Source organism: Phytophthora sojae (genome assembly GCF_000149755.1).
Source record: "Phytophthora sojae unplaced genomic scaffold PHYSOscaffold_2, whole genome shotgun sequence".
In the NCBI taxonomy this organism is placed as follows: domain Eukaryota; phylum Oomycota; class Peronosporomycetes; order Peronosporales; family Peronosporaceae; genus Phytophthora; species Phytophthora sojae.
In genome coordinates, this window is record NW_009258116.1 from 1,297,055 (window position 1) to 1,322,919 (window position 25,865).

Below are 25,865 nucleotides of genomic sequence, written 5' to 3' on the forward strand. Positions count from 1 at the left end.
GACTCGAGTGGACGACAAAGCTGGCCTCATTCATTATTGGAGCCGCACAACGCTGTTTGGGCCAAGTGTGAAAGGCAACGAAGGTATCTACCTGGCCTGGGGCGCACTGGGGTTTTCGGCAGTTGATCGTCGGAAGCTCGAGTCCTTTGAGCATATTAAACGAACGGTTCAAACAACAAGATACAATAACAAAAGATAAAGTGTTTGCCTGATAACGAATCCCTTCAAATTGTTATCCAAGTTAGGTGTCGAAGTAGCTTCCATAGCGCTGCCTACGCGGCAGCGCAATGGTGAGACGTCATTGTCAGCTCGTAGCTCCCTCAAAACGAGAGATCCACAAGCGTCCAAAGCAGTAGCGTAATGTTCGCAGCAAATCCAGCAGCAACTTAGAAGAAGATCTGCACCGGGGGGCCCATGGTGGACTTGAGGTACAGCACCTTGATGTTCTGCCAGTTCTTCTTCAGCAGCGAGGCCAGGAAGTTGGCGGCCAGCTGCGTGTTGACCACGATCTGGCTCTTCTCGAGGCCGACGTGGCCAATGGCGACGTTGAGGCACATGACCTTCTTCATCTGGAACTTGATGGTGGCGCGCACCTGCTCGGCCTTCTCCGTGAGCGAGTCGTTGCCCGTGACCAGCGTCGGGAACTTGCCGGCCTTGTTGAGGCCCGGACCTAACAGACGCGGGATCTGCTTGATCAGGGTGTCCGAGGCCAGGAAGGCGTCGTACTTCTTGGCGAACTTCTTGATGACCTTCTTGTTCTTGTTGAACTTCTTGAGGTCGTCCACCGTCATGTACTCGAAGCCCTCCTTCTCGGCCATCTCGCAGTGGACGGCGTTACCGAGCACGCAGATCTTCATGTTGGGGCGGGGCACGGTGGGCAGCTTGAACGTGCCGCTGAAACGCTTGTCCTTTTGCGGGTCGTAGTTCTTGAGCGCGATCTGCAGCTCGATGGTCTCGTTGAAGTTGCGCTTCTTGCCCTTCAGCTCCGTGCCGTTGATCGTCACGGTCTCGCCGGCCGAGAAGGCCAGGATGTCGTCCACGGCCTGCGACAGCAGCTCGCTGTTCAACTTGCTCATGCTTTCCTTTGGGGTCGGGCGCTTCTTCGACGGGCGATTCAAAGGGAGAATGACTGGGCAAAGCGCTTCCCGAAAGGGGGGAAGCACACAGCTTTTGGTTGGCTGGAAAAGAGGGTGACCGGGTAGTCGGGGGTGGGTGACCCGGTAGTCAAACAGAAGATTCGTACTTTGTGGGGAATAGTATATTACGTCTTTGACGGAAGTTTGTGCACTTTTGGACAGAAGTTAATGTATATATGTATGGTGGACGGAAGTTAAAGCCCCAGCAGGGGCAGTGCGCGAGCGCGCAGGTAGAGCGCGAGTAGAGCCCCGTAGATCGCCCAGACGACGACCGTGGCCAGCACGGCGTAGCTTACAGCGAAGGCGCTGCACGTCTCGTACTCGCAGACCTCGGGGAACACGGGCGCCCCCATGGAGCAGTACATGTAGCGCTTGTCCTTCCTCTTCTGCCTCAGCAACGCCTGCTTGGCCTGCTTCTCCTTGAGCGCCCAGGTGGCCACAGCGCCCTGAATCTTCTGCATCTCCCGGTACTGGATCTCCTCCTCCTCGATGGAGGACTGCCTGGCAAGCGACGTCATGAGCAGCTCCTCGTCCTCCTCGTCGTCTTCGTGGTCGTACTCCGCCTCGTCTTCCTCGTCGCTGACGTTCTCCACGCCGTCCACACCCTCCAGCACGTCGGGCGAGCCCGAGTCGGCGTACTCGAGCTCCAGGTCGGGCGAGCCAATGGGCGACAGGAACTGCAGCTCCTCCTGCTCGTCCGGGTGTCTTCCGGCGGCGTCGAACAGCTCCAGCGACTTGCGACGACGCAAGCCACGCCTCGCGGGGTTGTTGAGGTGCGTGTGCTTGAGCTCGAGGTGCGCGGCAAGGCAGGACTTGCACACCACGTCCATGCAGTGCTTGCACTTCTTCTTGGAGCCGAACACCTTGAACTTCTTGCCGCATTCGTCGCAGGCGGTCGGGGAGCCCATCGTGGTATCAGTTGACGCCGGGAGCTGCGCGGGGCGCTGTGTTGACGGTAAATGGGCCAGTTTCTACGTCGAGGGGTCAGTTGACGCAAGGAGTCAACAACAGACGGCGTGGCTGGCATCGCACTCCGGAGACCTGCGTACGTATGTGAGCTGTACGTGTTGGGTTTAGTGTGTTTATTGATGCGAGCGCCAAGTCCTGAGGTGGTGCTGCGCGGAAGTGTTGGAGTGAGGCTTGCTACCAGCGCCGAGGCGAACTGCTTATGGCGGTATTACAGGACGCTGGACAGAGCGCACGCTGCGAGCGTAATCGCACCGTATTATGCGGACGAGCTCGTACGTGTAGCTGGCTGCTCGCAGAGCGTTGACACCGGAGCAACGGATTTACAAGCAAGACCGCATACCCCCGGTATTTCTGCGCGCTGGTGCTCAGTCGTCGCAATTTCAATGCACAGTGTTCGAGCGGTGGGTGGAGGGTATCGCGACTGCATGACAGCGGTGCCGTTTCGGATGCTGTACAGCCCCAAACTCTTTGAATTATCGACTGAGACTTCGAACGGTCATGTCGTTGGCACTCTTGCAGGCGTTCCGTGGGTCGAAGTTTGCTCATGTGATGTTTGCAATGAAAATACGTACAGATAAGCCCACACCCGTTTCGAGAAAATCTAAAGCATTGTGTTAGCCCTAGCTTGCTGTCGCCATTCGAAACGCATCATGAAGCGCTACTTAGAGACCGCTCCGTGCTCTCATTCTCTAACGTGCTCTTTTGCAGCTACATCGACGCTCCCTCTCTTCGAATCAACTGATGAACCCGATAAAATCTGCTCTGGCCGTTGTCTTCATTGCAGCGCAACTCGTGTCTGGAGACGGTGACGCTGCCAATCCACTGTCGGAGTCTCGCGTCCTCCTGCATTCTGCTGAAAGAACCCACGGCACGCTACGCCGCACAAGTAAAACCCCGGCGACAGCTTCACTGAAGGCGATCGTGCGCCCTCCGGCTACGAATACAAGGAAAACTTCAACTCCGTGCCCCGCAGCTACAACGAAACCCTCTTCGACCACGCCCCCTCCGGTGACTACGCAGCCTCCAGTCGACGACAATTGTTACGATAACGTTGGGCGAGTCATCTCTTTGGAAAACGGAATGCGCTACATACTCGATTCACGACGGTATCACCCAGCCGGCATGCTGCGAACTCTGTTTCAATGATGGCAACTGCAACGCTATCAACTTCCGATCCACAGACACCAAAACGACCTGCGAGCTCGTCGACCAAGTCAATTTTTGGGAAACGACCTCGGGTTGGGTGGCAGACGAAGGTTGGAGAACAACATCAATGCGAACTGACCAAAAGTGATCTAATGCAGCAGACAGCAAGGAGCTACAGTGATGAAGAAGCAGTAAAGAGCCACGTATATAACCATTGAATACGCGATAAGCACTCTGCCACACGCATACTGGGCGCGTGCTACTTGGTCTGCACTATCCTAATGCCCGCTCCGCTGCATCTCACTTGATCTACAAGGCAGTCTCCACCGACCCGACAGCTTAGAAGTTGATCGGCTTGTCGAAGGCGGCAAAGCAGGCCTCCTTGAACGCCTCGCTCAGCGTCGGGTGGGCGTGGCACGTGCGCGCCAGGTCCTCGCTGGCAGCGCCGTACTCAATGCCGATCACGCCCTCGGCGATCATCTCGCCGGCGTTGCTGGCGATGATGTGCACGCCCAGCAGCTTGTCCGTCTTCTTGTCGGCGAGCACCTTCACCAGGCCGTCGGACTCAGCCACCGTGCGGGCGCGGCTGTTGGCCATCATGGGGAACTTGCCCACGTTGTACTCAATGCCCTCGGCCTTGAGCTCCTCCTCGGTCTTGCCCACGGAGGCGAACTCCGGGAACGTGTAGATGACGCCGGGGATGGCGCCGTAGTTGACGTGGCCGTGCTTGCCGGCGATGTTCTCCACGCAGGCAACACCCTCCTCCTCGGCCTTGTGGGCCAGCATGGCGCCCTTGATCACGTCACCGATGGCGAAGATGCCGGGCACCTGCGTGCGGAAGGCGTCGTCGACCTCGATGCGGCCGAGCTTGTCAGTCTGGATGCCCATCTGCTCCAGGCCCAGGCCAGCCGTGAAGGCGCGACGGCCAGTGGCGACCAGCACGGTGTCGCACTCGATGGTGGAGGCGTCGCCGCCCTTGGAGGGCTCAGTGGTGAGCTTGACGACGTCGCCGTTGACCTCCGAGGCCGTGACCTTGGTGCCGAACTGGAACTCGAGACCCTGCTTCTTGAGCAGCTTGGTGAACTCCTTGACGGACTCCTTGTCCATGCCGGGGCAGGCGGCGTCCTGGAACTCGACGACCGTCACCTTGGAGCCGAGGCGCTTGTACACGGAGCCGAGCTCCAGACCGATGACGCCGGCGCCGACGACCACGAGGTGCTCGGGCACGCGCTTGAGCGACAGGGCGCCGGTGGAGTCAATGATCTTGCCGGCCTCGTTGTCCACGGGCACAGGCGGCAGGGGGGTGACCTCCGAGCCCGTGGCGATGATGATGTTCTTGGCCTTCACCGTCTCGTTGCCCTTGTTGTCGTTGAGCGCGACCGAGACCTCGCCCTGGGCCGAGACCTTGCCGAAGCCCTTGATGTACGTCACCTTGTTCTTCTTGAAGAGGCTCTCGATGCCGCCCGTCAGCGTCTTGACGGCCTTCTCCTTGGCCTTCATCATCTGCGGGAAGTTGGCCTTGACCTCGGGCGCGTCGATGCCGTAGCTCTTGAAGTCGTGCTGCGCCGTGTGCAGCAGGTGCGTCGAGTGCAGCAGCGCCTTGGACGGGATGCAGCCCACGTTCAGGCAGGTGCCGCCCAGCTTGCCGCGCGACTCAATGCAGGCCGTCTTGAGGCCCAGCTGCGCGGCCTTGATGGCGGCCACGTAGCCGCCCGGGCCGCCGCCAATGACCACGACGTCGTAGTCCGACGAGGCCGACGAGAAGGCGCGCGCCGACAGGGGCGACGCGGACGAGCGCAGGGCCACGGAGCGGCGCGAGATCGAGGCCAGGTTGCGCAGCATTGTCAAGGGGATCTGTGTGGTGCTGGGTGCGGGGGAGCCGGCGGAAGCGGGAATGCCCTTTTGTGTGGAGCTCCAAGCAGCGCGTCGATTTACCGGCAGTTTGCCTCGTACTTATGCGGATTGTTGGATAAGGCTGGGCGCGGAAATGACAGACGGTGGTGCTTTTAGACACTTAGCGACGGAGATGGCGATCAAAGACCTCCGGATTTGGTGGGTGAAAGTACCAACGCTTTGGCGACGAAACGCGACGTGCGTCGACGCGCTGATAGGATGCAGACAGGAACTTGGCGTGGAGCACACAACCAGAGCGTGCACAGGATAAATACGCGGGCTGCGCATGTAGGCGTTCCTGCACGATGGGCAGGGAGAATTGCAGGCGGAAGGTGGCGGTGTCGGCGGCGAAGTTGAAGCCGCGCTGCTTGGATGGCTGCTCCATCCTCGGCGCGTGTTTATCGGCGAAGTCGTCGCGCGTCACATGCGTGGTGTGCCGCACACAAGCTTTGTCTGGATCTGAGTTGAGGTGGACCACATTGCCTGTAAGGCTGGATAATTAGGTTTCGGAGGTACAACTTCAACTTGCAGATGCCTCGTCCATCATCGGCGCCGTTTCCGGAGCTCGCTGACGGAGGAGAAACTCAGCGCCAAATGCATCGAAGTAGTCAATACCAGCACCCGCATGGTGGTCTGGTAAAGGTACTCACCTCTTGGCTCTGTCCTGCAGCACGCTCAACCTCCAGAATTGTGGCAAAGGCAAACACAGAGTCGAAAGAGTAGATCCGGTAGCTTGCGGCAGCGCGGACTGATCATCAGTAATGACTTATCTGAGAAGTTAGAGGTGATGAACATCACCTCCGAGTTCACTCAGTGTGTACCGATTAACACTATCATCTACTTTTGATCGCCTGTAGTCGACGAATCGAAATGGCAAACCAATCGGGCGCTTCTCCGCCGTCGCCGCGCCCGACAGTGTATATTATCAGCTAGGCCTTGGGCAGCAACGAAAAACTACATGGGAATGGGCGAAATCTCCCGTCAATTGGGCGTTAGGCAGGCTGCAGGGCGTGTACACTATCACCAGCAACGGCGGCGGCTGGATGCTCGCCGAGTTGTGATCGGCGTTCAAGGAGGCCTACCAGGGTGCCTTCGATTGATCGACGCGTAAGCTGCCGGGTCGGTGGATATTCCATCTTGTTAAATAATAAATAAGTGAAATGTACGGAGTGGGCATCAGAATACGGCAGATCAAACAAATGACACCGCTAGGTATGCGCGTGGCAAAGCGCTTATCACATCTTCATCACCCCTGTGTTCATGATCTTAATTTTAATCAATTGGAATCTGCTGTATTCAAACACTGGATGCTTCTATGTGGAGCAGAAGTTCTCCAGCGTTACTAGTACGTGTACTTGGGTTACTTTTGATCCGTTTTAATCCAAATTGACCCCCAACCTTTGTCTGCCCAGTCTGAGCTTGTATCCCAAAAATTGACCTGGTCGATGAGCTCGCAAGTCGTTTTGGTGCCTGTGGATTGGAAGTTAAGAGCATTGCAGCTCATATCGTTGAAGCAAAGCTCGCGGCATGCTGCCTTGGTGATTCTGCTGTACGTCTTGTAGGCACCAGAGCTGTAGCGCATTCCGATAACCAAGGGAACGATTTGCCCAACGTTATTGTAGCAGTTGTCATCGACCGAAGGCTGCGTGTTCGTTTGGTGGCGGCGGAGTTTGTCGTGGTCATCCGAATCGTTGGGAGACTCGTGTCTGGAAGTCGGGACGTCTGCTGATACGAACACCGCCGCGATAATGGCGACCAGGACCGCGACTGCAAGTCTCATCAGTCGATTCGAATGGGAAGTCGATCGACAAATGAGGAAGTTGGAGAATACCCTCAGTGTGAACTCCTCCGGGTCGTTGGGCTAGCGCTGTGTGCGTTTCTAAGAGCGCCACCCATCCGTACCCACGTACAACTCGAAACGGATGCGTACTCTCACGCGATAATTGAAAACTGCAACTTTCCCACAGGCAGGTAACGAACCCACTCTGGAGTTAGGAAACCATCACGAAGTCTGAGCTAACGGTGTGAATAGCGATCCTCATCGTCACTCTTTCAACTTCAACGACATACACTCTGTACAAACAAAGCTCACAGTCCTAGCGGTTAAAGTTTGTTTGAAGCCATGGCAGCAAGCGTCTTGGCGCATCGAGTGTATATCTTTCCGCTTCCTAACAGGAAACTATGGATAGATATCGTGACGGTGCCGACACATATGATTTTATACTTAGCCACTGTATGGTGGCCATGGTCCAATCAAATGGCGATGACCGATTATTATCGAATGAGAAGGGCGATAGATGGTATTTTATCCAATCATCAACGTTAGGGGTAGGTGTATGATTGCTAGCTTCATATCCGAGGCTTACTACTGCTACTGAAAGAATTGGAATCGGGTTCTGCTTGTTCTGATCGTGCACGTGGTCTAACTTCTTGAACGACAGCTTCCGCGTCTTTGAGACGAAAGACCGCCCTCACGGTCGACCTCTTAAAAACGCCGCCTGTACATGTGCCAAAGTTTGTCTGCTCCGGGTTGGACACCTCTTGGCACACGTACAGCCCCGCGTAGCACGCGTCAGCTGCCAGCGTAGGCTTGATGAGGCGCACGCGAAATCTCGCTGCAGGTTGTGACTGTGGTTGACTACGTGCTTCAGGCGGAGCTGGTACCGCCACACGCCGAGCGACGCTGCTGCTACGCAGAGTGATAGGGCCATGAGGGCAGCGTGGAGCTTGGAGCAACGGCCACGCACCATTTGACGCTGGGTAGACCAAGGCTAGCTCGCTGGCATTAGTATAGAGTTTGATCGTGGCCGGCGGTGAAAACTGCACAGACCGCTCTGCACAACAACAACAGTAACAACAACGGCACAATGCGCAACACGTCAGTACAGTCGGTGTATATCGGGTCCGCAGTGGCTGAGAATGAGCTGCTACTGAACCGGCAGTGATATTCCGTACGAATACTACGCACCTCAAAGGCCGATGGCAGTGTAAAACGGCTATTTTGAACCCTTCTCTCATTTTCATTTCGTGGTGGAGGTCATAATGGCGGCGCTCCTGAGCGCAATGCCCTCCCCTCCAGGCTTCGCATGCGTGTCACGCGGGCGTGCACAGGCGTGAGCAGGTCCCCCAAGACGGTTCGTGGCAAGCCCGGCACGTCGGCGTGCTCAGCCTGTGCCCTCGGAGCCAGTCGAGAGCGAGGAGGGGCAGGGCACCCAGGACACAAGGGCGAGGGGCAGCAGGCACCGGGGGGGGGCACCAAGAGCGCGGGGGAAGGCGAGGAGCTCAAGAGTACGAAGGACAGTAGAGACTCCAAGGGCACGACGGACGGACGGGCGTCGTCGTTGGCGGCGGCAGTGGTGGTGGTGGTGGCCGAGGAGGGGGAGGAGTAGGAGGTGGTGGAGAGAGTGAGGCAGGCCGCGATGACGCTGCAGAAAGGAGGGAGGTCGAGCAGGAGTCGAAGAGGGGAGGCAGAGCGAGCGGCAGTGGAGGAGGAGGTCGTGCAATGCGTCAAGGAGCGTGGCGGTCACCGCTGAGGCAGCCGTGGAGGAGAGGGGGCACGACGGAGCGGCTGCCGCGTATGGTAAGGAGAAGGAGGGTGCGGCGGAGCTGAAGGAACGAGAGGGCACGAGCGCTTGGCGTACTCGAGTCGTCGAGCCTGCTGGCGTCCGTGGACAAGGGTGAGTGCGGTAGAGGGTGAGTGCGGTAGAGGGTGAGTGCGGCGGGGACGAAGGCGCGGTTTGCGGGTTGAAGAGCGGGTGGCCTGCAGCGAGGACACAAGGAAGCGTGCGAGGAGCTGGTGCGTCTCGTGGCGGCGCAGCTGGTCATGCAGAGCTGCCACTGCGTGTGGGTGCGTTGTGTACGGTTGGCTGGGTGGCATGTTGCTGGGACCTGCCCCGATGTCCTCCTAGCTGGAGTTAAACCGTTAATACTAATTAAGTATCAATTTATCCAAGTGTTCCATTGCGTCACCTCCTCCTACATGTACATCTCCACGATAAGAAACTAGCAAATACTACTTATCGCATGCCTTGCCGTTCTGCTAACATGTAGTACTAGTACTTAGCACAGTAATCTGCCCGAGTAAGGAACGCCTGATATATATAAAGACGCAGAATATATAAATTGATGTTAAGTTGAGTATACTTTTCCAATGTACTGATTTAGTTATTTCAAAATGAACTGAAGAGCACCTTTACCTACGAGTCCGGAATGATTCCAACAGTGGCGTATGGTCGAAGCACTAACCTTTGACCAGACATCCTCGCACCACAACAGCGCTGTCAACTGGTCGACCTCGTAGGGATTATCGAGCCCTTCACCAAGCCGGTCTAGAGCCTGCATCATTTTAAGTGAGGCGGAGACGCTTGAACGGTGTGGACTTCTTGGGTGGAGTGGGGCTTGTGGGGCGAGGTGCAAAAGCAAAAGTGCGAGTCTACCACTACGGTTCATGTAGTTTGAAGTCTAGTAAGATCGCTCAATGCGCGCCATTTTTCAAACGAGGGTGGAGAGCTGATGATTGGCACTAGATTTTTCACCTTAGTACCTCAGTACCTTGCAGTACCTTGCACATCCCCCTATCGCCACATCGACTGGAAAATAATATTAAATATGTGAGGCTATTAGTTGTACACCCGTTCCTTATTCGGGCAGAATTCTGTTGTGGTAAGTTCATGAAAGGGCATCGCAACGGAAACTCGGTTGAGTTTGAGAAGCTAGCGGAAGCGCCACTACAAAACGCGTAAAGCAGTCAAATTCATGCTATACAAACTTTAAGTAAAGTGTCGGCACCGTGCAAAATATGTGTATAATCACCTAATTACTTAACTTCACTATAGGTGGATAACATATCTCGACAGCCCTGCCAACATTATACGTCGGCAGGAGGGTCAATCAAACAAATTCAGGCTTTTAACCAATGATAGATTGTGTCGGCAGGTGTAGGCCGCTGTCGGCACCGTCATGGTATGGTAGAATACACGCACCACTACATGGCGGCTACAGTAGTAGCTCCAGCTACAGTAAGCCCTAGCTCGAAGCGGTTATCAAAGCGAACAAGCACGGATCTGCGCTGGGGTCGGACGGCGGCCAGTTCCTGCTGCTTCAGAATTCTAGAATCCGCGCCGGAATTCGTTCTTTGCCAATCTCCGTGGCATCGCGATGTTGCGCTTACGTCGTCTTACGACCATGCGGTGAGCCCAGCGGAGCGTTAGCCAGAAGGTCTTCCGTACACCTCGACGAAGAAGTCCGACAAACGGATAGTTCCGGAGGTCGGCCGCGAGCAGCAGACGAAAGCTATGGCTGGGCGGAGTTATGGAGCCACGACGCACCAGCACTTGCGGCCCAATCAATACACGGCCTCTCGACTTTTCCCAGCTACGCCACCCAAGGGCTTCGGGCTCGCTCGGACACGTGCGACTTGGAGAATCCGTGTCACCTTGGTTCAAGGATGGAGTGCCGGCCGCATTACAGTACCGCGTCGCAGCGACTGTCGAATCCACTTGTAGATATTATATATGCACACACCTCCAGCACCCCCACCTTGGAGCCCCAGGGTGGACCAACGACTCCACATATCAACTGCACTGTCATTTCAGTGGGGTGCGGGCATTGCGGTGGCGCAGCTTCCGTTCTGCCCGACGTGTGCAAGTTGCCTTTGTGTAAACGCTGTGTGGCACACCTAGTACAGTGTCGGTTAAGATATGCAGCGTAAAACCTTCTAAACGCTATAATTTTGCAATCGTGCCACATACCGAACCTCAGTCACTGCCTCTGCCACCTGTCGCAATGCACATTACACGAACAGACGTTATTCCCAGACCCCACTGTCCGACGTCCACGTGGCTCGTACGTCAGATACGTACTTAAGGAGTACTTAAGGAGCGCCGACCTCCACGTGGCGATCCGACCCCGGTTGAAGGCAATCCTGGCGGTCATTCGAAAATTTGCGCTGCTTCAAGCAAGAGCCTCTCCTCCCGACCAACACTCCCCCTTCCACATTCTACCCTCAAGATGCTGACCAAGCTGGTGGTGGCGCTGGCCGCTGTGGCCGCGACTGTGGCCCAGGCCGAGACGATCTTCCGCGAGACGTTCGACGACGCCAACTGGGAGGGCCGCTGGGTGGCCTCCACCTGGAAGCCCGCCGCTGAGGTGGGCAAGTTCGAGCAGGTCTCGGGCCAGCACTTCACGGAGGAGGGCGACAAGGCCATCAAGACGAGCGAGGACGCGCGCTTCTACGCGCTGTCGGCCAAGTTTGACAAGCCGCTGAACAACAAGGGCAAGGACCTGTACCTGTCGTATCTGGTGCAGCACGAGCAGAAGCTGGACTGCGGCGGCGCGTACATCAAGCTGCTGCCCGCGGACGTGGACCAGGCCAACTTCGGCGGCGAGTCGCCCTACGCCGTCATGTTCGGCCCCGACATCTGCGGCAGCAACAAGAAGACGCACGCCATCCTCAACTACGCGCGCCCCGGCGAGGACGCCGTCAACATGGACCACAAGGACACGATCCGCGCCGAGTCGGACATGGACGCGCACCTGTACTCGTTCGTGCTCAAGCAGGACAACACGTACGAGGTCAAGATCGACGGCAAGAGCATCAAGGAGGGCGAGCTCGCCAAGAACTGGCCCTTCCAGCCCGAGAAGCAGATCAAGGACCCCAACCAGTCCAAGCCCAAGGACTGGGTGGACGCCAAGCAGATCCCGGACCCGGAGGACAAGAAACCCGAGGGCTACGACGACATCCCCAAGACCATCCCCGACCCGGAGGCGGAGAAGCCCGAGGACTGGGACGACGAGGACGACGGCGAGTGGGAGCCCGCCATGATCGAGAACCCCGAGTACAAGGGCGAGTGGAAGCCCAAGATGATCGACAACCCGGACTACAAGGGCGAGTGGGAGCACCCGCTCATCGACAACCCGGACTACTTCGAGGACGACGCCATGTACAACGTCGCCAAGAACGTGGGCGCCATCGGCTTCGAGCTTTGGCAGGTCAAGAGCGGCACTCTGTTCGACGACATCCTGGTCACGGACAGCGAGGACGAGTTCAAGGCCCACGAGGAGGCCGTGCTCGCCAAGACGGAGGCCATGGCCGCCAAGAAGAAGCAGATCCAGGACGAGGAGAAGGCCAAGAAGGAGGCCGAGGCCAAGGCCAAGGAGGCCGAGGAGAAGGAGGACGCCGACGAGGATGAGGACGCCGAGGAGAAGGAGGAGTCCAAGGAGGAGGAGGCCGCCGAAGAGGCGGAGGAGACCAAGGAGGAGGCCAAGGAGGACAAGGCCGAGAAGGACGAGCTGTAGAGCAGTCCGTCTCAAGTAGTCACCCTCCTTACTTTTTTAACATTTTGTTTCGCTAGCGCGAGCAACAAATACACGTAGAGTTGGACAACAGTGAAATCATTGTACATGTACAGCATTGTATTCCGCGTCGGGCATCGTGTTCAGCAACTACAGGTAGGGCTCCACACCTGATAATGTTGCAACCTGGTTATGTATGCTCTCATGAGTACAGCTCACCACTTTCCGCCCATCCGGGGACGACAGGCATAACTTGAATTTATCGAGCCACGAACGTGACGAGGCAGACCGCGCCAATGAGCATGCAGTGCAGCGAGATGAAGGTGAGGAACACGTAGAACCACTTGATCGTGCGCTTGCCCACGCACTTGCCCGTCCACGGACAATGGTGATCCAGCTAGAGCACCAAGCACAGACCCCCCCCCCCCAGCAGACACAACAGTCGCGTCAGTACATCACACCTCAATAACATTCGGTAACCAGGCCGCCAAGCACATACCCCCCTCACGCAGACGCCGCAGTCAGAGCAATGGGACGCGTTCTGCGGCCGTCGCAGCTCGCATTGTGCTGCACACAGTCCGACACACCGTTAGACCACTGCAGCCCCCACCGCCACTAATCAACGCGCTGTTTCTTACCGCAGACGATGCCTCTCTCGATGTCTCCCTGCAGCTGTGTCGACACCTCCAGGTCCTGGAAGACAACGCCCGGGTCGCTGCACGCCACCATCGTGAAGGAGACGGTGGTGAGGCAGATGGACACGAGCAGCGCCACCTTCAGCCCCGCCAGCATGTCGTGTGCGAAGAAGAAGAAGGCGGGCCCAATCGCCAGGCAGTACGTGACCAGCATGCAGGCCCAGTGCGGCCCGACGTGGCACGTGCTCGGGAAGTAGCCGTAGTCTTTGGACAGCGAGCACAGCACGCGCGTGCGGCCGTAGCGCACGCAGCAGCGCCCGCCTGCGCGCGGTGAAGTACTGTACTTGCTCGTGGGCTCCGTGTCCTCCGCTACACGCACGTCGTCACCCTGCTGCGCCGCGTTCGCGACCATCTTCGTCCGAGAAGGTGCTGGATCGTCTATTGGCTCAATACAGTAGTGTTGAGGCAAGGAAACATGAATATGGAGTGGACCACGCGATATTGGTGTGTGGCACTCAAATGTATATCCCTTGATGTCGACAGCGCCGCTTGCAAGGGCAGCGTGTGCGAAGAGATTCTACGCATGAACCGCGAGGCTTTCAGTGATGTCGAGCCACGCAAACTTCCTACTTACCTGCTTGACAGGCCAGTCCGCAAAACCCGTATACTCTCATCGCCTGCTAGCTATAATAGCCACGTAGCTAGTGCCAACAGACAGCCTGTTAGGGACGGCGGCATTCCTGTTCCAACGGCGCTAAATCGGCACTTTGGCTCAAAGTTGTTTCACCAGTGTTTTACCTTTGCTCAGCGGTTTTGCATTGTTGTTTCGAGCACAGCGCCTCTTTGTCACTCGGTTAAACCACTTCACCTCCGCTGGCACGAGTGAGTGAGTGAGTACTTTAGACGAGATGCAAGACCCTCGCAGCGCTCGCAAGCCAAACAGGTCGCAATTGGCGTCGCCATTTACCACTTTGGGAGGCACGACCCTTAATCTGGACGCGACAGTCCCAGAGGCACCGAGAACGCTGTCAGATCGGCGACTTGAGCCTGCGCCCGAGAGCGAATTCGACGTGCGGAAGTTCCTCCTGGACCAGAAAACCTCAGCCTTTTCACAAAAGTTCACTCTTCCACGCGTCAAGTTTCGCTAACCAAGTGTCAACTATGGAGTTATCTCGAAACCAAACAAAGCCCAAACAGCGGTTATTGCCTCGGATGGAGTTAGGTGCATCCAAATCCACTGGAGTTCTACCCCCTGGAACAGGCAAGTTCCATCGGACGTCCAGGAACCAGCAGTCGGAGGACGAAGAGAACGGGTCGTCGCACTTTTACTCGATCGAGAAGATGGCTGCGAGTTGCTTCCACGCCACGTAGAACAAGAACAAGACGTGGCTGTTCCTCCCTGGCTCCGAGGAGAGGTCCAAGAGGAGCAAGGGGGCGAGCTCCACCAACCAGAGCAGCATCACGGGGTCGAGCGGCCGTCGCGTCGAGTGGATGTGCTCGACTTGGATCGCTGCTTCGACACGGCCATTCACTTCGCGAGCAGGAAGAAGCACTGGGAGATCGTCTGCGAAGAGAAGCTCTCGATGCTCGACCAGGATTTCATGGCCATCCACGCTCGAATCGTGCAGCAATACGGATCAGCTGCAGCGAGGGAAAATAGTTCAGATGATCATAAATTACTGACGAGGTTGCTGTTCGACCAGAAGTGGTCGGACGTGGTCATGGGCGAGCTCGAATCCATGCTCACGGTGTCGTTTGTCGAGCAGGGGTTGGTCCTCCGTAAGGCTCGAATCCTGTACGCCAAGGCTTTCTTTCGGTTGGAGAATCTTTTCAAGTAGCAGTGGCAGGAGCTCAAGGAGGAGAAGGACGAGTTGGAGCTACTAACGGAAGAAATGCAGCGTACTCATCAGCTACACAAGGAAGACGCACAAAGTATGAAGGAGCAGTACGAAGAGGAGATTGATAAGCTGAATACTCGCTTTGAAGCTGAAAAGAGTGAGATGGAGCAGCGAGTGACCGACTCGAAGGAGCAATTGGCGAAGATGGGCGACACGATGAGGGCGCTGAACGCGATTTTCCGACAAATGCGTGATGACACGGAGAAAGTCAAGGCCGTTGAGCTTCGTGAGAACTACATGAGGCTCGAACACAAGCACGAGCAGTGCCGCGAGGAAATGGAGCAACTGCGTCCGCTGGTTCAGGAGAAGCAGCAGCTTTTAGGCCGAATCGACGAGCTGATTCAAGACCAGAACGCGCTCAAAGACGAAATTGCGGGGTTGAACGAGCTGCTGAAGACCAAGGACAGTATCATCGCGTCGCTTATGGAGGAGCAGAGCAACCTCATTGCAGCCCAAGAACTGAAAGAAACTCGAGAGGAGGAACTGCGCAGACAGGAAGAAGAAGAGAACGAGGAGGAGGACGAGCCCCGAGAGGCAAATGGCCCAAGTAACGACAGAAGACGGGGATCTATCTCCTCCACTGCAGTCTGTGTTCGCTGTAAGGAAGAGCTGCGTACGATGTCTGCGAATGGAGGGCTGGCAAAAGGAGACAAGGCGTTGGACAGGGTAAATCCAACGAGGCGGATGGATTCAAGCTCCCCACCAAGAAGAGACGCATCCAGTGCCTGTACTTCAGAATTATGCTGCCGAATCTAGGCGGTCGACGACCTCAGCGCGACATCTCGTGGACCTTCAGCTGCATGAGATCAATTATGTTCGCCAAGCAGATCGATGACTCCATATGTAAGCGCACCGCTGGGTTATTCCCGCTCCGAATTCGCATGCCGGAGTTTGTAAACGCGTGGTTTTCACCCTGGAAGCCCTTGAAAGACGAGAAAAAAGTCGCAGAAGTTGATTCGCTTGACGAAAGTGCAGTCATGGACGATATGAGCGATCCAAACGCAGCGGAGCAACGACTAATGCAGGCCGATGAGGACCGTTGGTGTCTGTACTATGGAGTGAGATCGCTGGTTCAACAGGGGAGGCAAAACTGTTTTTATCGCTTCTGGACGAGAAATTCGGTGAAGATGAACAGGTCTTCATGCTTCATTGCTACCGGGTGCTCGACGTTTTACTCGGTGGGCGCTTGAACTGGGGCCCACTACGCGACAAGGTGTCGTACGAAATATTCGCTCAGGAGTACGCTCTTCTCTTCCCTGAAAAATCTACAAAAACCGGGGGGTTATCTGCTACGCGTCGAGTTCCTAAAACTATCTGGATATCGCCGTATCACGCCTCACTCGCTACGAGTGTGATCCTCTCCAAAGCAACCGAGACAGAGCGGGAAGCGCTCGACAAGAAGATTTTAGAGTACGTGGTCTCTAACGTTCCTGAAGATGAACGACCGGAGGTTTACCTCGAGCCCAAGACGAAGAGCTGGGACGTTGAGCCGGATGTGCCACACTCCAAGAAGCGGCCCGCACTAAACCGACGCGGCAAACTCAACGATGAGCCAGAGGAAGAACTACCGTCGCAGTTTGTGGACGCGAATCTCTGGGTCGAGCTCATGATGCACGAGTACAAGGAAGAGCAGGCGCACCGACGTGCAGCCATCCGCCTGATGTTTCAAACGGCGACGACGTCAGCGGCAGCGTCGGCTTCTGAGTCTGCGGCGGAGATGTCGCTGTCAGCGATGCTGGGGATCAACTACGCCTCCATGGACATGGAGCAGTTCCGAGTGATGGTGCACACTTTGAACGACGAGATCCCATCGTTCATGGTCGCCACGCTCTTCCGAAATGCCTACACACGGGGGAACGGCACGGTCAACTTCGATTCCTTCATGGACGCCGCCGAGACGTGGCAGTTCTTCTCGACTTGTATGAGGCTCGAACCTCCCAGCTCCGTCGTGTCCCGACTATTTGGTCACCCATTCTCCAGATCGCCCGCGATCATGAACCCAAGCTCCAGAGCTGCATCGATCGTTCACAAATTCTTCACAATTTTAGGGAACGAAATCGACTCCACGATCGAGGAATTGCCACTGTGGACCCGCAGGATGACGGATTCGCTAGCGTATGAGATCTCGTCGTCCTTGGTGGAAGGAGGATTCAGCGATGGAGTTCGACTGCTAACGCTGTTCCAACGACTCATCGATAATCTCGGCGCGGCGAAGTTAATACGACGCGAAACTACGGGCTCTCTATTCAGCTCCAACGACTTATTCTGTATCGAGAAGGCTCTGCATGGACTACTCGACTTCGCTCGCCATCGTGAAAAATTATCGTACGCAACTCTAGAGTTTGTATTGCTCCATTGATGAAGTACTAACGTTTACCTTGGTTTTCTCTAGCGCGGAGCTGCCGATCGATGCAGTACGACAGAAGCTCAGTGTTAAGCGGGTACAAATGAAGTTCCGCAAGCGTTTGCTACAAGATCATGGAGCTCCGTTAGTGATGCGGTCGCTGATGCACCGACGCTATGGCAGTGGCGTCCTCAACTACAGACATCAGAGGGCTGAGCGACCTTTGATCTGGTTGCGCCTGCTGATCTCCATGATATTGCGCTTGTCGATGCAGTCCCCGCGCATGATCGCGGTATTGGGCGAGCTGAGCAGTATCAGTGACGCTTTCCACGCGGGGCGATCGTCACTACTCCAATTGACTGTCTCAAGCGCGCTCAATGGCGGGGTCGGCCCCACACCAAAGCCCCTTTTCGTAGAGTTCATCTACGACTTTTTCCTGGAGAATTTCGGTTCGCGCTGCGAGTCGGAGCGCATGATCCACGACGTATTTTACAATTGCCGGTCGTTCGTGCGGTCAGATCCGCTAGCGTCGCTCTTCAGTTACCTCTGCTGCATGAGCAACTCGTGCCCTGAAGACCGACTGCTGGGGCAAAATGAGGCGTTGGCCTTCCTCCACGCCATTTTCCGCTCCGGACTGCACGACTTCCGCCTCATCAATCCAGCACGAAAGACGGTATCAAGTGATAATACGTCCAATGATCCAGCTCCCGTTGCTTCATCAGTGGTTAGTGGAGTCGACTTCGTGCCTATCGTCGTGGTGGAGACCATTCTACAGACGGCGTTCGCGAAGCTGAGCTCGGACCAGAAAATGCGACTGAGAATCCGCTTGCTTGCGGCTGCAAGTACTAACAATTCCGAGCCTCCGTCAGGAATGGAGGCTAATTCGTTCCTGGTGTTCATTCTTCAGGAGTGGAGGCGCTACGTCCTTCACCGTCTGAACGAGATTCGTGTGGCTTGTTGTGAAGCTGAGAACGACCTACTTCACTTCGAAAAGCTCTTGCAGCTGGAGATGCTGTCGAGTATCTTGCAGAAGGTGAACATCACCTTCACGTCGGAGGACCTGTGCGTCATTCTGCGGCGGTTATACATCACCGAGAAGACCCCAAGCCATGAAAACGATACCCCAGCGTCCAAGCCTGACCCCATGAGCGACCGCATCGCCGCTGCCTGTTTCCCCCTCGTCACGAAGGAGACTTTGAGCGAGCTTCAAATTCTGGAACATGCGGCGCCAACCCCCTTTGAAGTCAAAGCCAGTCCGCTGCTGAGCTACGAGTTCCTGGTTAGTACGTGGAACGACTACGAGGAGCCTTGTCAGCGGCTTCTGAATGATCTGCGTCAGGTTGGCAAGAACAATGATATCCAGGCTAAGGCGCTGTCACGTTGGCCTGCGAATAGCGAGGCTGAGGGAGGCAGTACCGTGCTGTATTTGAGCTCGTCCTCGTCGTCGAACGTCGTATCGAGTCAGGATGTGGCGCAGCTTGAAGCCGTCCACGCGCTGTTCCTCGAAAGGCTTCAGAAACTCACGCAGATTTTTGATACAAAACTACAGGAACAAAACGTGGCACCTACTGCGGTGCCGAACGGTGGGCGAAGACGTGCTAGCATCAGCATCCATCGCGACGGATCTCTGCACTTGGTGGACGAGGTGAGGTCGCAGGAGACGATGGTCAACGAGACGCGGAAGGTGTTTCGGCAAATGTTCGCGGGGTTCGTCAAGCTACGCGCAATTGGACAGCTCGGAGATGGAGCCTTACCGGATCAGTGGGAGCGCCGTAGCGTGTAGCTGGATGAGAACAAAAGTCATGACATTGATCATCGTTCATTCAACTTCAATGACGGCCACTCTGGAGATAAATGCAACTATTTTTCATATGGATGGCTACCTCAAGCACTTCCAATACTTCGCCGACTTCTTTTCCTTGATGCCATGCACTCGACTGCCACCACACTTCACCACTGGTAGCAGCTAATAAATAGCGATTCACTTGCACACTTGCACCATCTCACACTTGGCGTCAGGATCCCGATATAATAGCGCCTTACACGAAGTACATCACGCCCTTCATGGCCTGGTGCACATCATACATGCGCGTATCCGTCTCCGGGGTAGTGTCACTGAAACCGGAGGCAATCGAAGCAGTGTCGCTTCCGTCGACCAGGAACAAGCGAGCGCGGAAGGCCACCAAATGCGAGTAGTACGCGGACGGCACCATCGACACCGAGCGCGTGCACCGGGCGAACGTGTAGCACAGCTGGTAGGTGAGCCTCTGCAGGTCGTCCGCCGAGAAGCCAATCTCATCCAGCAGCACGTGTTAGTGCGTCGGGCGACTGGTGCCCTGCAGTCCGGCGTGGCTCACCAGATAGAATTCGTTCTCAATGGGTTCCCACCTTGACGTTACCGCTGCGATCCGCTTCGTTGCTGTCGCTAGGAAACAGGCGCGTGCTGTGGCGCTTCTGGACGACGATGAACGTGATTGATGGCGTGTAGTCCTTCTCCAACGCTCGACAGGCCTCACGAATGCCCGTCACTTCGTGATTCAGCACCATGAGGAACTGGCCTTCGCTCACCCCGTCGCGGTAGAACACAATGCGGTCGGGCTTACCGCCCGTCGACCGGTAGAACCGCTTCATCAGCTCCATCGTCATCTCCTTGAGGTTCATAATCTGTTCGACGCGGTGGCCTTGCGCACGAATCGCAGACGCGTGGTGGATGAAGTTGTTGTCCATGGAGGCTGTGACCGCAGCAATAGACGGCCGAGTCTTGTCCATCGGACTGGGGTGCGTGACGTCCGCCCCAAAGATGATAGTGTGCGAAGGTGGAGATACCTGCGGCGGTGGATCGCGGATGACCCCGTTCTTGCCTCCCAGCTTCGTGTTGACCTTCATGAGCATGTTGGCGATATACTGCAGGTTGCACTTGGCATTGGGCTTCGACAGGATGTGCTTGGCCAGCATGCACTGCGAGACAATGCCCAGCCCCGCCTCCGTGTCCGACATGAGCTTGAGCTCCTTGTACGCACGGGTATCAGACGTGGGGTTAATCATCCACACGATCTCTGGTTTCGAATTGAACGTCTCCATTGCCGCTGTCACGGCCTCTTGGAACATGCTGCGTCCCGTCGGCTCCGCTTCAACAGAACCGGGGGCGGCGTCCTCGGACAGCTCATGCCAAGCTTGTTCATCTGATCCATAACAACGCCGAAGAAACTCTGGATGTTGGCCAGAGCGCAGCGGTTCGGCTGGCACATACTGAAGATCGCCCACGACTGGAGCTGCGTCGGCGCGTTGAACTTCTTGTAGCGCATGTTCCACACGCCATCAGCCGGAGTCATGCGCGCGCGCCGGCGCCGTACTCGATCGTAGGCGGCGGCAACTGGCGTGCCGTGGTCTCGACCATGTTAGGGTCCACCTCCAGCCCAAACGCTCGCAAGGTCGGGTCAGTGTCGAATCCAGCTTCGTAGAGCTTCTGCTCGACCGCGTGCTTGCGCTCTTCCGGCCGCTTGCGCTCATTTTAGCCACCTGCCTGTCGGTGACTTCTGTCCAGCCTGAATGTGGCAGACCTCCAGAGGCAGATAGTTCTTCTGCGGGGCACCCACATGCAGACACGGCAGCTCCGGGTAGCTCAGATGGATGTTGTACGCCCTCTGGAAATACTGCACAATGGGCATGCGCTGACCCTCGTCGTCCTCGAAGAAGGTGTTCTCCGCACTGTCCTTCGACAAACCGTTGACGCGGTAGCTGCGTTTCACCCCGGGGCGGTGTGGGACATTGACCTTCACGCCTCTGATCGCCTTGCTGAAGTCCGAGCGTTGACGCTGGTTCAGGGTCGCGGGTGTATCGCGCAGTCACAGCGTCTCGCCCAGGTAGTCCATGACACTCATGTCCTTCACGAAGGCGGTGGCCGCCAGGTCCAAGTTGACCACGAGGCGGTTCTGCGTGGGGCGCAGGCTCTGATGGTATCTGTTGAATGAAGAGGCGCGCCGAGCGCGCCCCGCTCGCCCTTCTGCCAGTCGAGTTATTTTGCAACTGAAAGCAAACCCTCTCAAACATATTATTATTGTTTTAGCAAGTACGAGAGAAGTTCAGATCGCCAGCTGTGGTCTGGATAGTGCAGGCAGAGAGCTGCCTGCCAACCATACATAGTGCGATGACGACACGAGGCCGAGGAGTAAGGAGTCGAGGACGCAGTCCGAAGACGAGCTCACTTCCTCTTTTGCCTCCAGGTACCGAGCACGGATCTAGAGTAGTAGGCATAGGAATAGAGGATAACCAAAAGAGTAATACATTGTAGTGAGCTACCTACTCTGTGTAAACTGTTCATTTCAACAGTAGCCGAACCGGAGCTCCGCGCCCTCGCCGAGCGCCTCGGCGTCTGCACTGCTGAGCAAGTTGCGGCCCACGACCGTGAATCTCTGCGACGCCGAGTGGAGGGTTTTTGCCAGATGATGACACTATTTGATAAGTCTAGACAAATGATGTTGACATTTGCCAAATGGTGGCACTATTGTGAATTCCGGCTAAAATTACCAGACGAGGGCGATTCGTCGAATCGGCAAGGAATCGCCAGACACATCTTATTGGCTTATATTGACTCAATTTGTGACCTATCGTTGGCGAGCAGAGCAAAGGCAACTTGCACTCGCGTAGCTTCTTCGCTGTATACGCACGCGAGCAGGTTCCGTACGCGGCCCCATCGTCGTTGTGCAGTTAAGCGTTAAGTTTTAATACGGTATTTTTGTGTTGTAGACCGCGCTGAGCTCTCGTTATTGTCTGTGTGCTTGGGGACGCTGAAGTTCTCGCTGCCGGTGGATTACCTGGAGCCAGCTCGATACTCGCTGCTGGTGGCTCGTGTGACTCTCGCTGCTGTTGGAGCTGGTGCCGCTCGTGTGACTCTCGTTGCTTTTGGAACTGGCGGGGCTAGTGGGGTCCTTGCTGCTCCTGGGGTCGACAGGTCTCTTGTCGTTGGTGAAGCACTAGCGGTTGACGAGGCTAGTGACGTCAGTGAGGTCTAACAGCTAGTGGTGCCGTGTTGCTGGTGGTGAGCTCGCGTCAGTGCTGCTGGTGTTGCCGGTGGAGTTGGCGTGTCTTGTTGCAGCTGGACGTATCAGTGCAGCTCGGATTGTTGAAGGACCAGTGGTACGTGGTGCTGCTGGTGATACTCTCGTTCGTACTTGAGCACTTGGCGTCGGCGAGACTCTCGTTAGTGCTGGAGTGCTTGGAGTTGCCAAACCTCGGGTGCTGTGGAGCGGAGTTAGTTCGAGTCCGTGAACTTGGTGTTACGGTGACACTCGTGTTGGCGCTGGTGAAGATCATAGAACTGGAAGAGTGAGTTGAGTTTGGGAAAGGTTCAACATGGAAGAAGCTGCAACCAGACAGCATGCGCATCCAAACACTGTTTTCCATTGTCTGTACGGCTACTATCATCTAGGTCACTCGAAGCAGGACCTGGCTCGCTTCTACAACAAGACACCCAAGACAATTGGCAATTGGATCCATCGCTATGAGGAGACGGGGACTTACGAGCGAGCTTCGAAAAAATCGGACAGGAAGTTTACTGCAGAGCAGCGGCAATGGCTGCGTGATTTTTATGAGTCGAGACCCCTAGCGTATCTTGACGAGGCCCAAGATGAATTCAAGAGAGTCTACCGACTCAATATTTCTAAGTCATCGGTATGGAGGATCATCCACGAGTTCGGATTGACGTGGAAAGTCATAGAGCGCCGTGCAGTTCAGATCAAAGAGCAGGATATATTTCGTTTCGTTGAGGAGCTCAGTCACATTGACTGGAGCCATCGAAACGTCGTGTTCTTGGACGAAGTGTCCTTCGACAACAGGGGAATGCTGCGCAAGCGAGGATATGCCGTTCGAGGACAAAAAGTGGTGGTCCGTGGTGAGTTCCAGAGAAAGCCAAGAGTTTCGTTGCTGGCTTTTATCGGCGTGGACGGTATCCTTGACTACTACGATACAGTAGGGACCTTTGACAGGTTGCAGTTTGTGCGGTGCTGTCAAGATTTCGCTTATTCGAAAAGAGCACGAGTTCGCCCGTATCCGGCGTCAAATTCAGTGTGGCTTTTAGATGGGGCTAGTATTCACAGGCACCCCGAGATCGTGCACTACCTCAGAAGCATCGGGATCGTGCCAATATTCCTTCCTGCCTACTGCCCCTTCGTCAATCCCATTGAGTTTCTCTTTGGGTACGCGAAGAAAGCGCTTCAGCGGTATTATGTTGAGTCAAGCAACCGGGATTTAATGCCGTTCATTGTCGAAACATTTCGCCACTTTGAGAACTTTGACATGACAAGGGTGTTCGAGCACTGTGGCTGGTTAAAGCAGGGTGTCTTTAACCCTGTTGGACCGCTATCATCCGGGCGACGCCCTCCTCCTGAGATGCACTACGATGTACACGCACTCGAAGACAGTTTGACATGTTGGACTACCAGACGCGAGACTAGAAAGCAGAAAAAAGTATATTACTCGTGCTTGATCGTTTACCTAATTAATATACATCAATGCGTTGTTGCGTCATTGCACGCGACCTCCCTTACTCGTGCTCGAAGTCGCGAAGGTTCTCCATGTGCTCCGTTGGGTTGGCGATGTCGTTTTGATCAGGCAGCTCCATGTCACGTATTGACGCTTCAATTGCAGCTTTTCGTGCTGCAAGCCCCGCTTCATGACTGTCCAAGCGAAGGCTGAACGCCCTTAGGTCCTGCCGAAGCACTGCGTAGTTGGCCAAAGCTGAATTCACACAGTCGAGCGCCGTGTGGGCTGATCGTCGCATTCCAGCGAGATGTTCCTCCATGCGCGTGTTGCTTGCTCTCAGGAGGTTCAAAATGCGTTGTGGAGGTGGTGAGGCAATGGCAGCATCCCAGGTAGAGCGGTCGAGGTTGCGTGTGACTTCGTTAGCCCACATGCGCCAAATTACAGCTTCGCCATCGAAGCTGTCGTCCCATCGATCATCTAGCCGTTCTACAACCTCGCGCAGAGACGCCTCAGCTACTGCACCTGCTCGATCGGTGCTGAGTGGCCGAATGCAGGCATTCATGAAGTTCTCGCGATCTTCGGCCTTGGCTATCGCAGTACCATACTTGTAGACGAACAGCTTGATGAGCTCGCCCTGTAAACAATGACGCCATGTATTCCAGGATTGCTCTGACCTTGCCGTGTCGACAACGTGACGCTTCACCTTGGACTGCATCATTTTAGCCCAGTGGTCCACGGAAGGGGGCTGGGTTGACCAAACGCCGTCCGTCTTGACAGCTCTTCCTTTCATGCGAGGGCTGAATTGGATCCCATAGTTCCTTCAATACAGCCTGAAAAGAAGAACCACTAGCCACAAAGTTGTCACGCGTGTCCCCAGAAGAGTCCCGTTGCGTGATGGTCGTTTTCACGATAGGTTCACTTCCAGACGATAGAGGTAGGCTCGTACACAGTGTTTCGCACTGGTGTACGAACGCGCTCTGGATATGGCGACACCCGTACGCGTTCCGGTGGCGTCCGCGCAGTTGCCGTCGTGGATGTAGGACTAACACCTTCGGAGGTGCTCGCAGCTTGACCTGCCATCGTGAAGAAGGAAGGAAGGAAGGAAGGAAGTGACTAGCGGGATTCGCACTTAGCGGCAGAATATCGGAAATCCTCATATATAGTATATGCTGTATCAGGGTCGGTCGATTGGCCGGCGAAACCGCCGGAGGAAATTATGAGTAGAACCCACAATATCTAATAATTGATGGCACTTGATGGCACTCTATCTAATTGAGAGGTCGACGGTGTTCATTATCGAAAGTTTCAGAGAGACGCCGTCCCAACCTCGTCCCCACTCGCCTGTCAGTCTGATAAGTGAACTATCTGAAGTGACTGCTTTCAAATAAAGTCACATATCGTCATACACAAAAACACAAATTCACATTTTGCTAACACATATTCCCACAAACCCCATTTGACAGAACGCCAGCAGCCTGCAAGACGCCAGAAGCAGCAGAACGACGACGGCCGCGCCAGTGCGGAAGGGGGTGATGGCCTGGAGGGCTGCGCGGCGGCAACGAGCAACAGGATGACGGCGGCCGTGCCAGAGCTGAAGAGGGTGATGGTCTGGAGGACAGCGTAGCCTTGGAAGAGGAGTTGACTGCCCATCTCAAGGCAGATCTGAGGTGAGTAAGGGGCACGCAAGGTGGGGTGCAAGTGTACGTCCGAAATTTTTGTGGCGATGATATACAACGATGTATTACCGATTGTGCACTTCAATATGTGATCTATAGTTTTCCTTTTAGACTGTCGCTAAGTGCATTAAGTGTAAGCTTGTGCTGTGTTCGGTGTGCCTCGAGCGCACACACCGCTTGCTCGTGAGTAATACATTGCGCTTGAGCTGTTGTTATGATATGATCGATGATTCTCTTTCTCCGAAAGAAAAAAACCGTTTGTCTGCTGGTGTGCTGCGCCAGGTCGAGCCATGGCTTTCTTCGAGGTTACACACAGCGGGACCACCATGAATTCCGGCAGACCATTCTTGCCAGACTTGATGTACGGTCTTCAGAGACCTCGCCATCTTGTAGGT

General features: G+C 55.6%; 9 protein-coding genes across 9 annotated transcripts; 2 read left to right on the top strand and 7 right to left on the bottom strand.

Annotated features, from left to right (window-relative positions):
• Positions 1-386: 386 nt before the first annotated feature.
• Positions 387-1,076, bottom strand: PHYSODRAFT_482691 (hypothetical protein; the record flags this gene model as incomplete). Its single annotated transcript, XM_009520162.1, has 2 exons — positions 387-653; positions 750-1,076. 2 exons carry the CDS (start codon positions 1,074-1,076, stop codon positions 387-389), a joined length of 594 nt encoding a protein of 197 aa, XP_009518457.1.
• Positions 1,077-3,433: 2,357 nt separating this feature from the next.
• Positions 3,434-5,093, bottom strand: PHYSODRAFT_556052 (hypothetical protein; the record flags this gene model as incomplete). The annotated part of the gene is made up of 1 exon (XM_009520163.1): positions 3,434-5,093. One exon carries the CDS (start codon positions 5,091-5,093, stop codon positions 3,591-3,593), a length of 1,503 nt encoding a protein of 500 aa, XP_009518458.1. The 3' UTR covers positions 3,434-3,590.
• Positions 5,094-6,504: 1,411 nt separating this feature from the next.
• PHYSODRAFT_295690 (hypothetical protein) lies at positions 6,505-6,924 on the bottom strand (the record flags this gene model as incomplete). Its single annotated transcript, XM_009520164.1, has 1 exon — positions 6,505-6,924. The coding sequence occupies one exon, from the start codon at positions 6,922-6,924 to the stop codon at positions 6,505-6,507; it is 420 nt and encodes a 139-aa protein (XP_009518459.1).
• Positions 6,925-9,314: 2,390 nt separating this feature from the next.
• On the bottom strand, positions 9,315-9,503 carry PHYSODRAFT_443729 (hypothetical protein; the record flags this gene model as incomplete). The annotated part of the gene is made up of 1 exon (XM_009520165.1): positions 9,315-9,503. A coding segment is annotated over one exon (189 nt), but the record flags the coding sequence as incomplete, so codon positions are not given.
• Positions 9,504-11,121: 1,618 nt separating this feature from the next.
• Positions 11,122-12,531, top strand: PHYSODRAFT_353812 (hypothetical protein). Its single transcript, XM_009520166.1, has one exon. It carries the CDS (start codon positions 11,154-11,156, stop codon positions 12,438-12,440), a length of 1,287 nt encoding a protein of 428 aa, XP_009518461.1. The 5' UTR covers positions 11,122-11,153; the 3' UTR covers positions 12,441-12,531.
• Positions 12,532-12,537: 6 nt separating this feature from the next.
• On the bottom strand, positions 12,538-13,286 carry PHYSODRAFT_556059 (hypothetical protein; the record flags this gene model as incomplete). Its single annotated transcript, XM_009520167.1, has 3 exons — positions 12,538-12,834; positions 12,937-13,004; positions 13,076-13,286. 3 exons carry the CDS (start codon positions 13,284-13,286, stop codon positions 12,697-12,699), a joined length of 417 nt encoding a protein of 138 aa, XP_009518462.1. The 3' UTR covers positions 12,538-12,696.
• A 998-nt stretch (positions 13,287-14,284) lies between these two features.
• On the top strand, positions 14,285-19,097 carry PHYSODRAFT_324413 (hypothetical protein; the record flags this gene model as incomplete). Its single annotated transcript, XM_009520168.1, has 6 exons — positions 14,285-14,423; positions 14,483-14,829; positions 14,911-15,636; positions 15,666-16,008; positions 16,050-17,295; positions 17,363-19,097. 6 exons carry the CDS (start codon positions 14,285-14,287, stop codon positions 19,095-19,097), a joined length of 4,536 nt encoding a protein of 1,511 aa, XP_009518463.1.
• Positions 19,098-19,353: 256 nt separating this feature from the next.
• PHYSODRAFT_324414 (hypothetical protein) lies at positions 19,354-24,584 on the bottom strand (the record flags this gene model as incomplete). The annotated part of the gene is made up of 10 exons (XM_009520169.1): positions 19,354-19,608; positions 19,703-20,496; positions 20,565-20,607; positions 20,709-20,813; positions 20,875-21,097; positions 21,164-21,274; positions 21,653-21,726; positions 22,129-22,267; positions 23,860-24,428; positions 24,498-24,584. 10 exons carry the CDS (start codon positions 24,582-24,584, stop codon positions 19,354-19,356), a joined length of 2,400 nt encoding a protein of 799 aa, XP_009518464.1.
• A 1,098-nt stretch (positions 24,585-25,682) lies between these two features.
• Positions 25,683-25,865, bottom strand: PHYSODRAFT_483659 (hypothetical protein; the record flags this gene model as incomplete). The annotated part of the gene is made up of 1 exon (XM_009520170.1): positions 25,683-25,865. A coding segment is annotated over one exon (183 nt), but the record flags the coding sequence as incomplete, so codon positions are not given.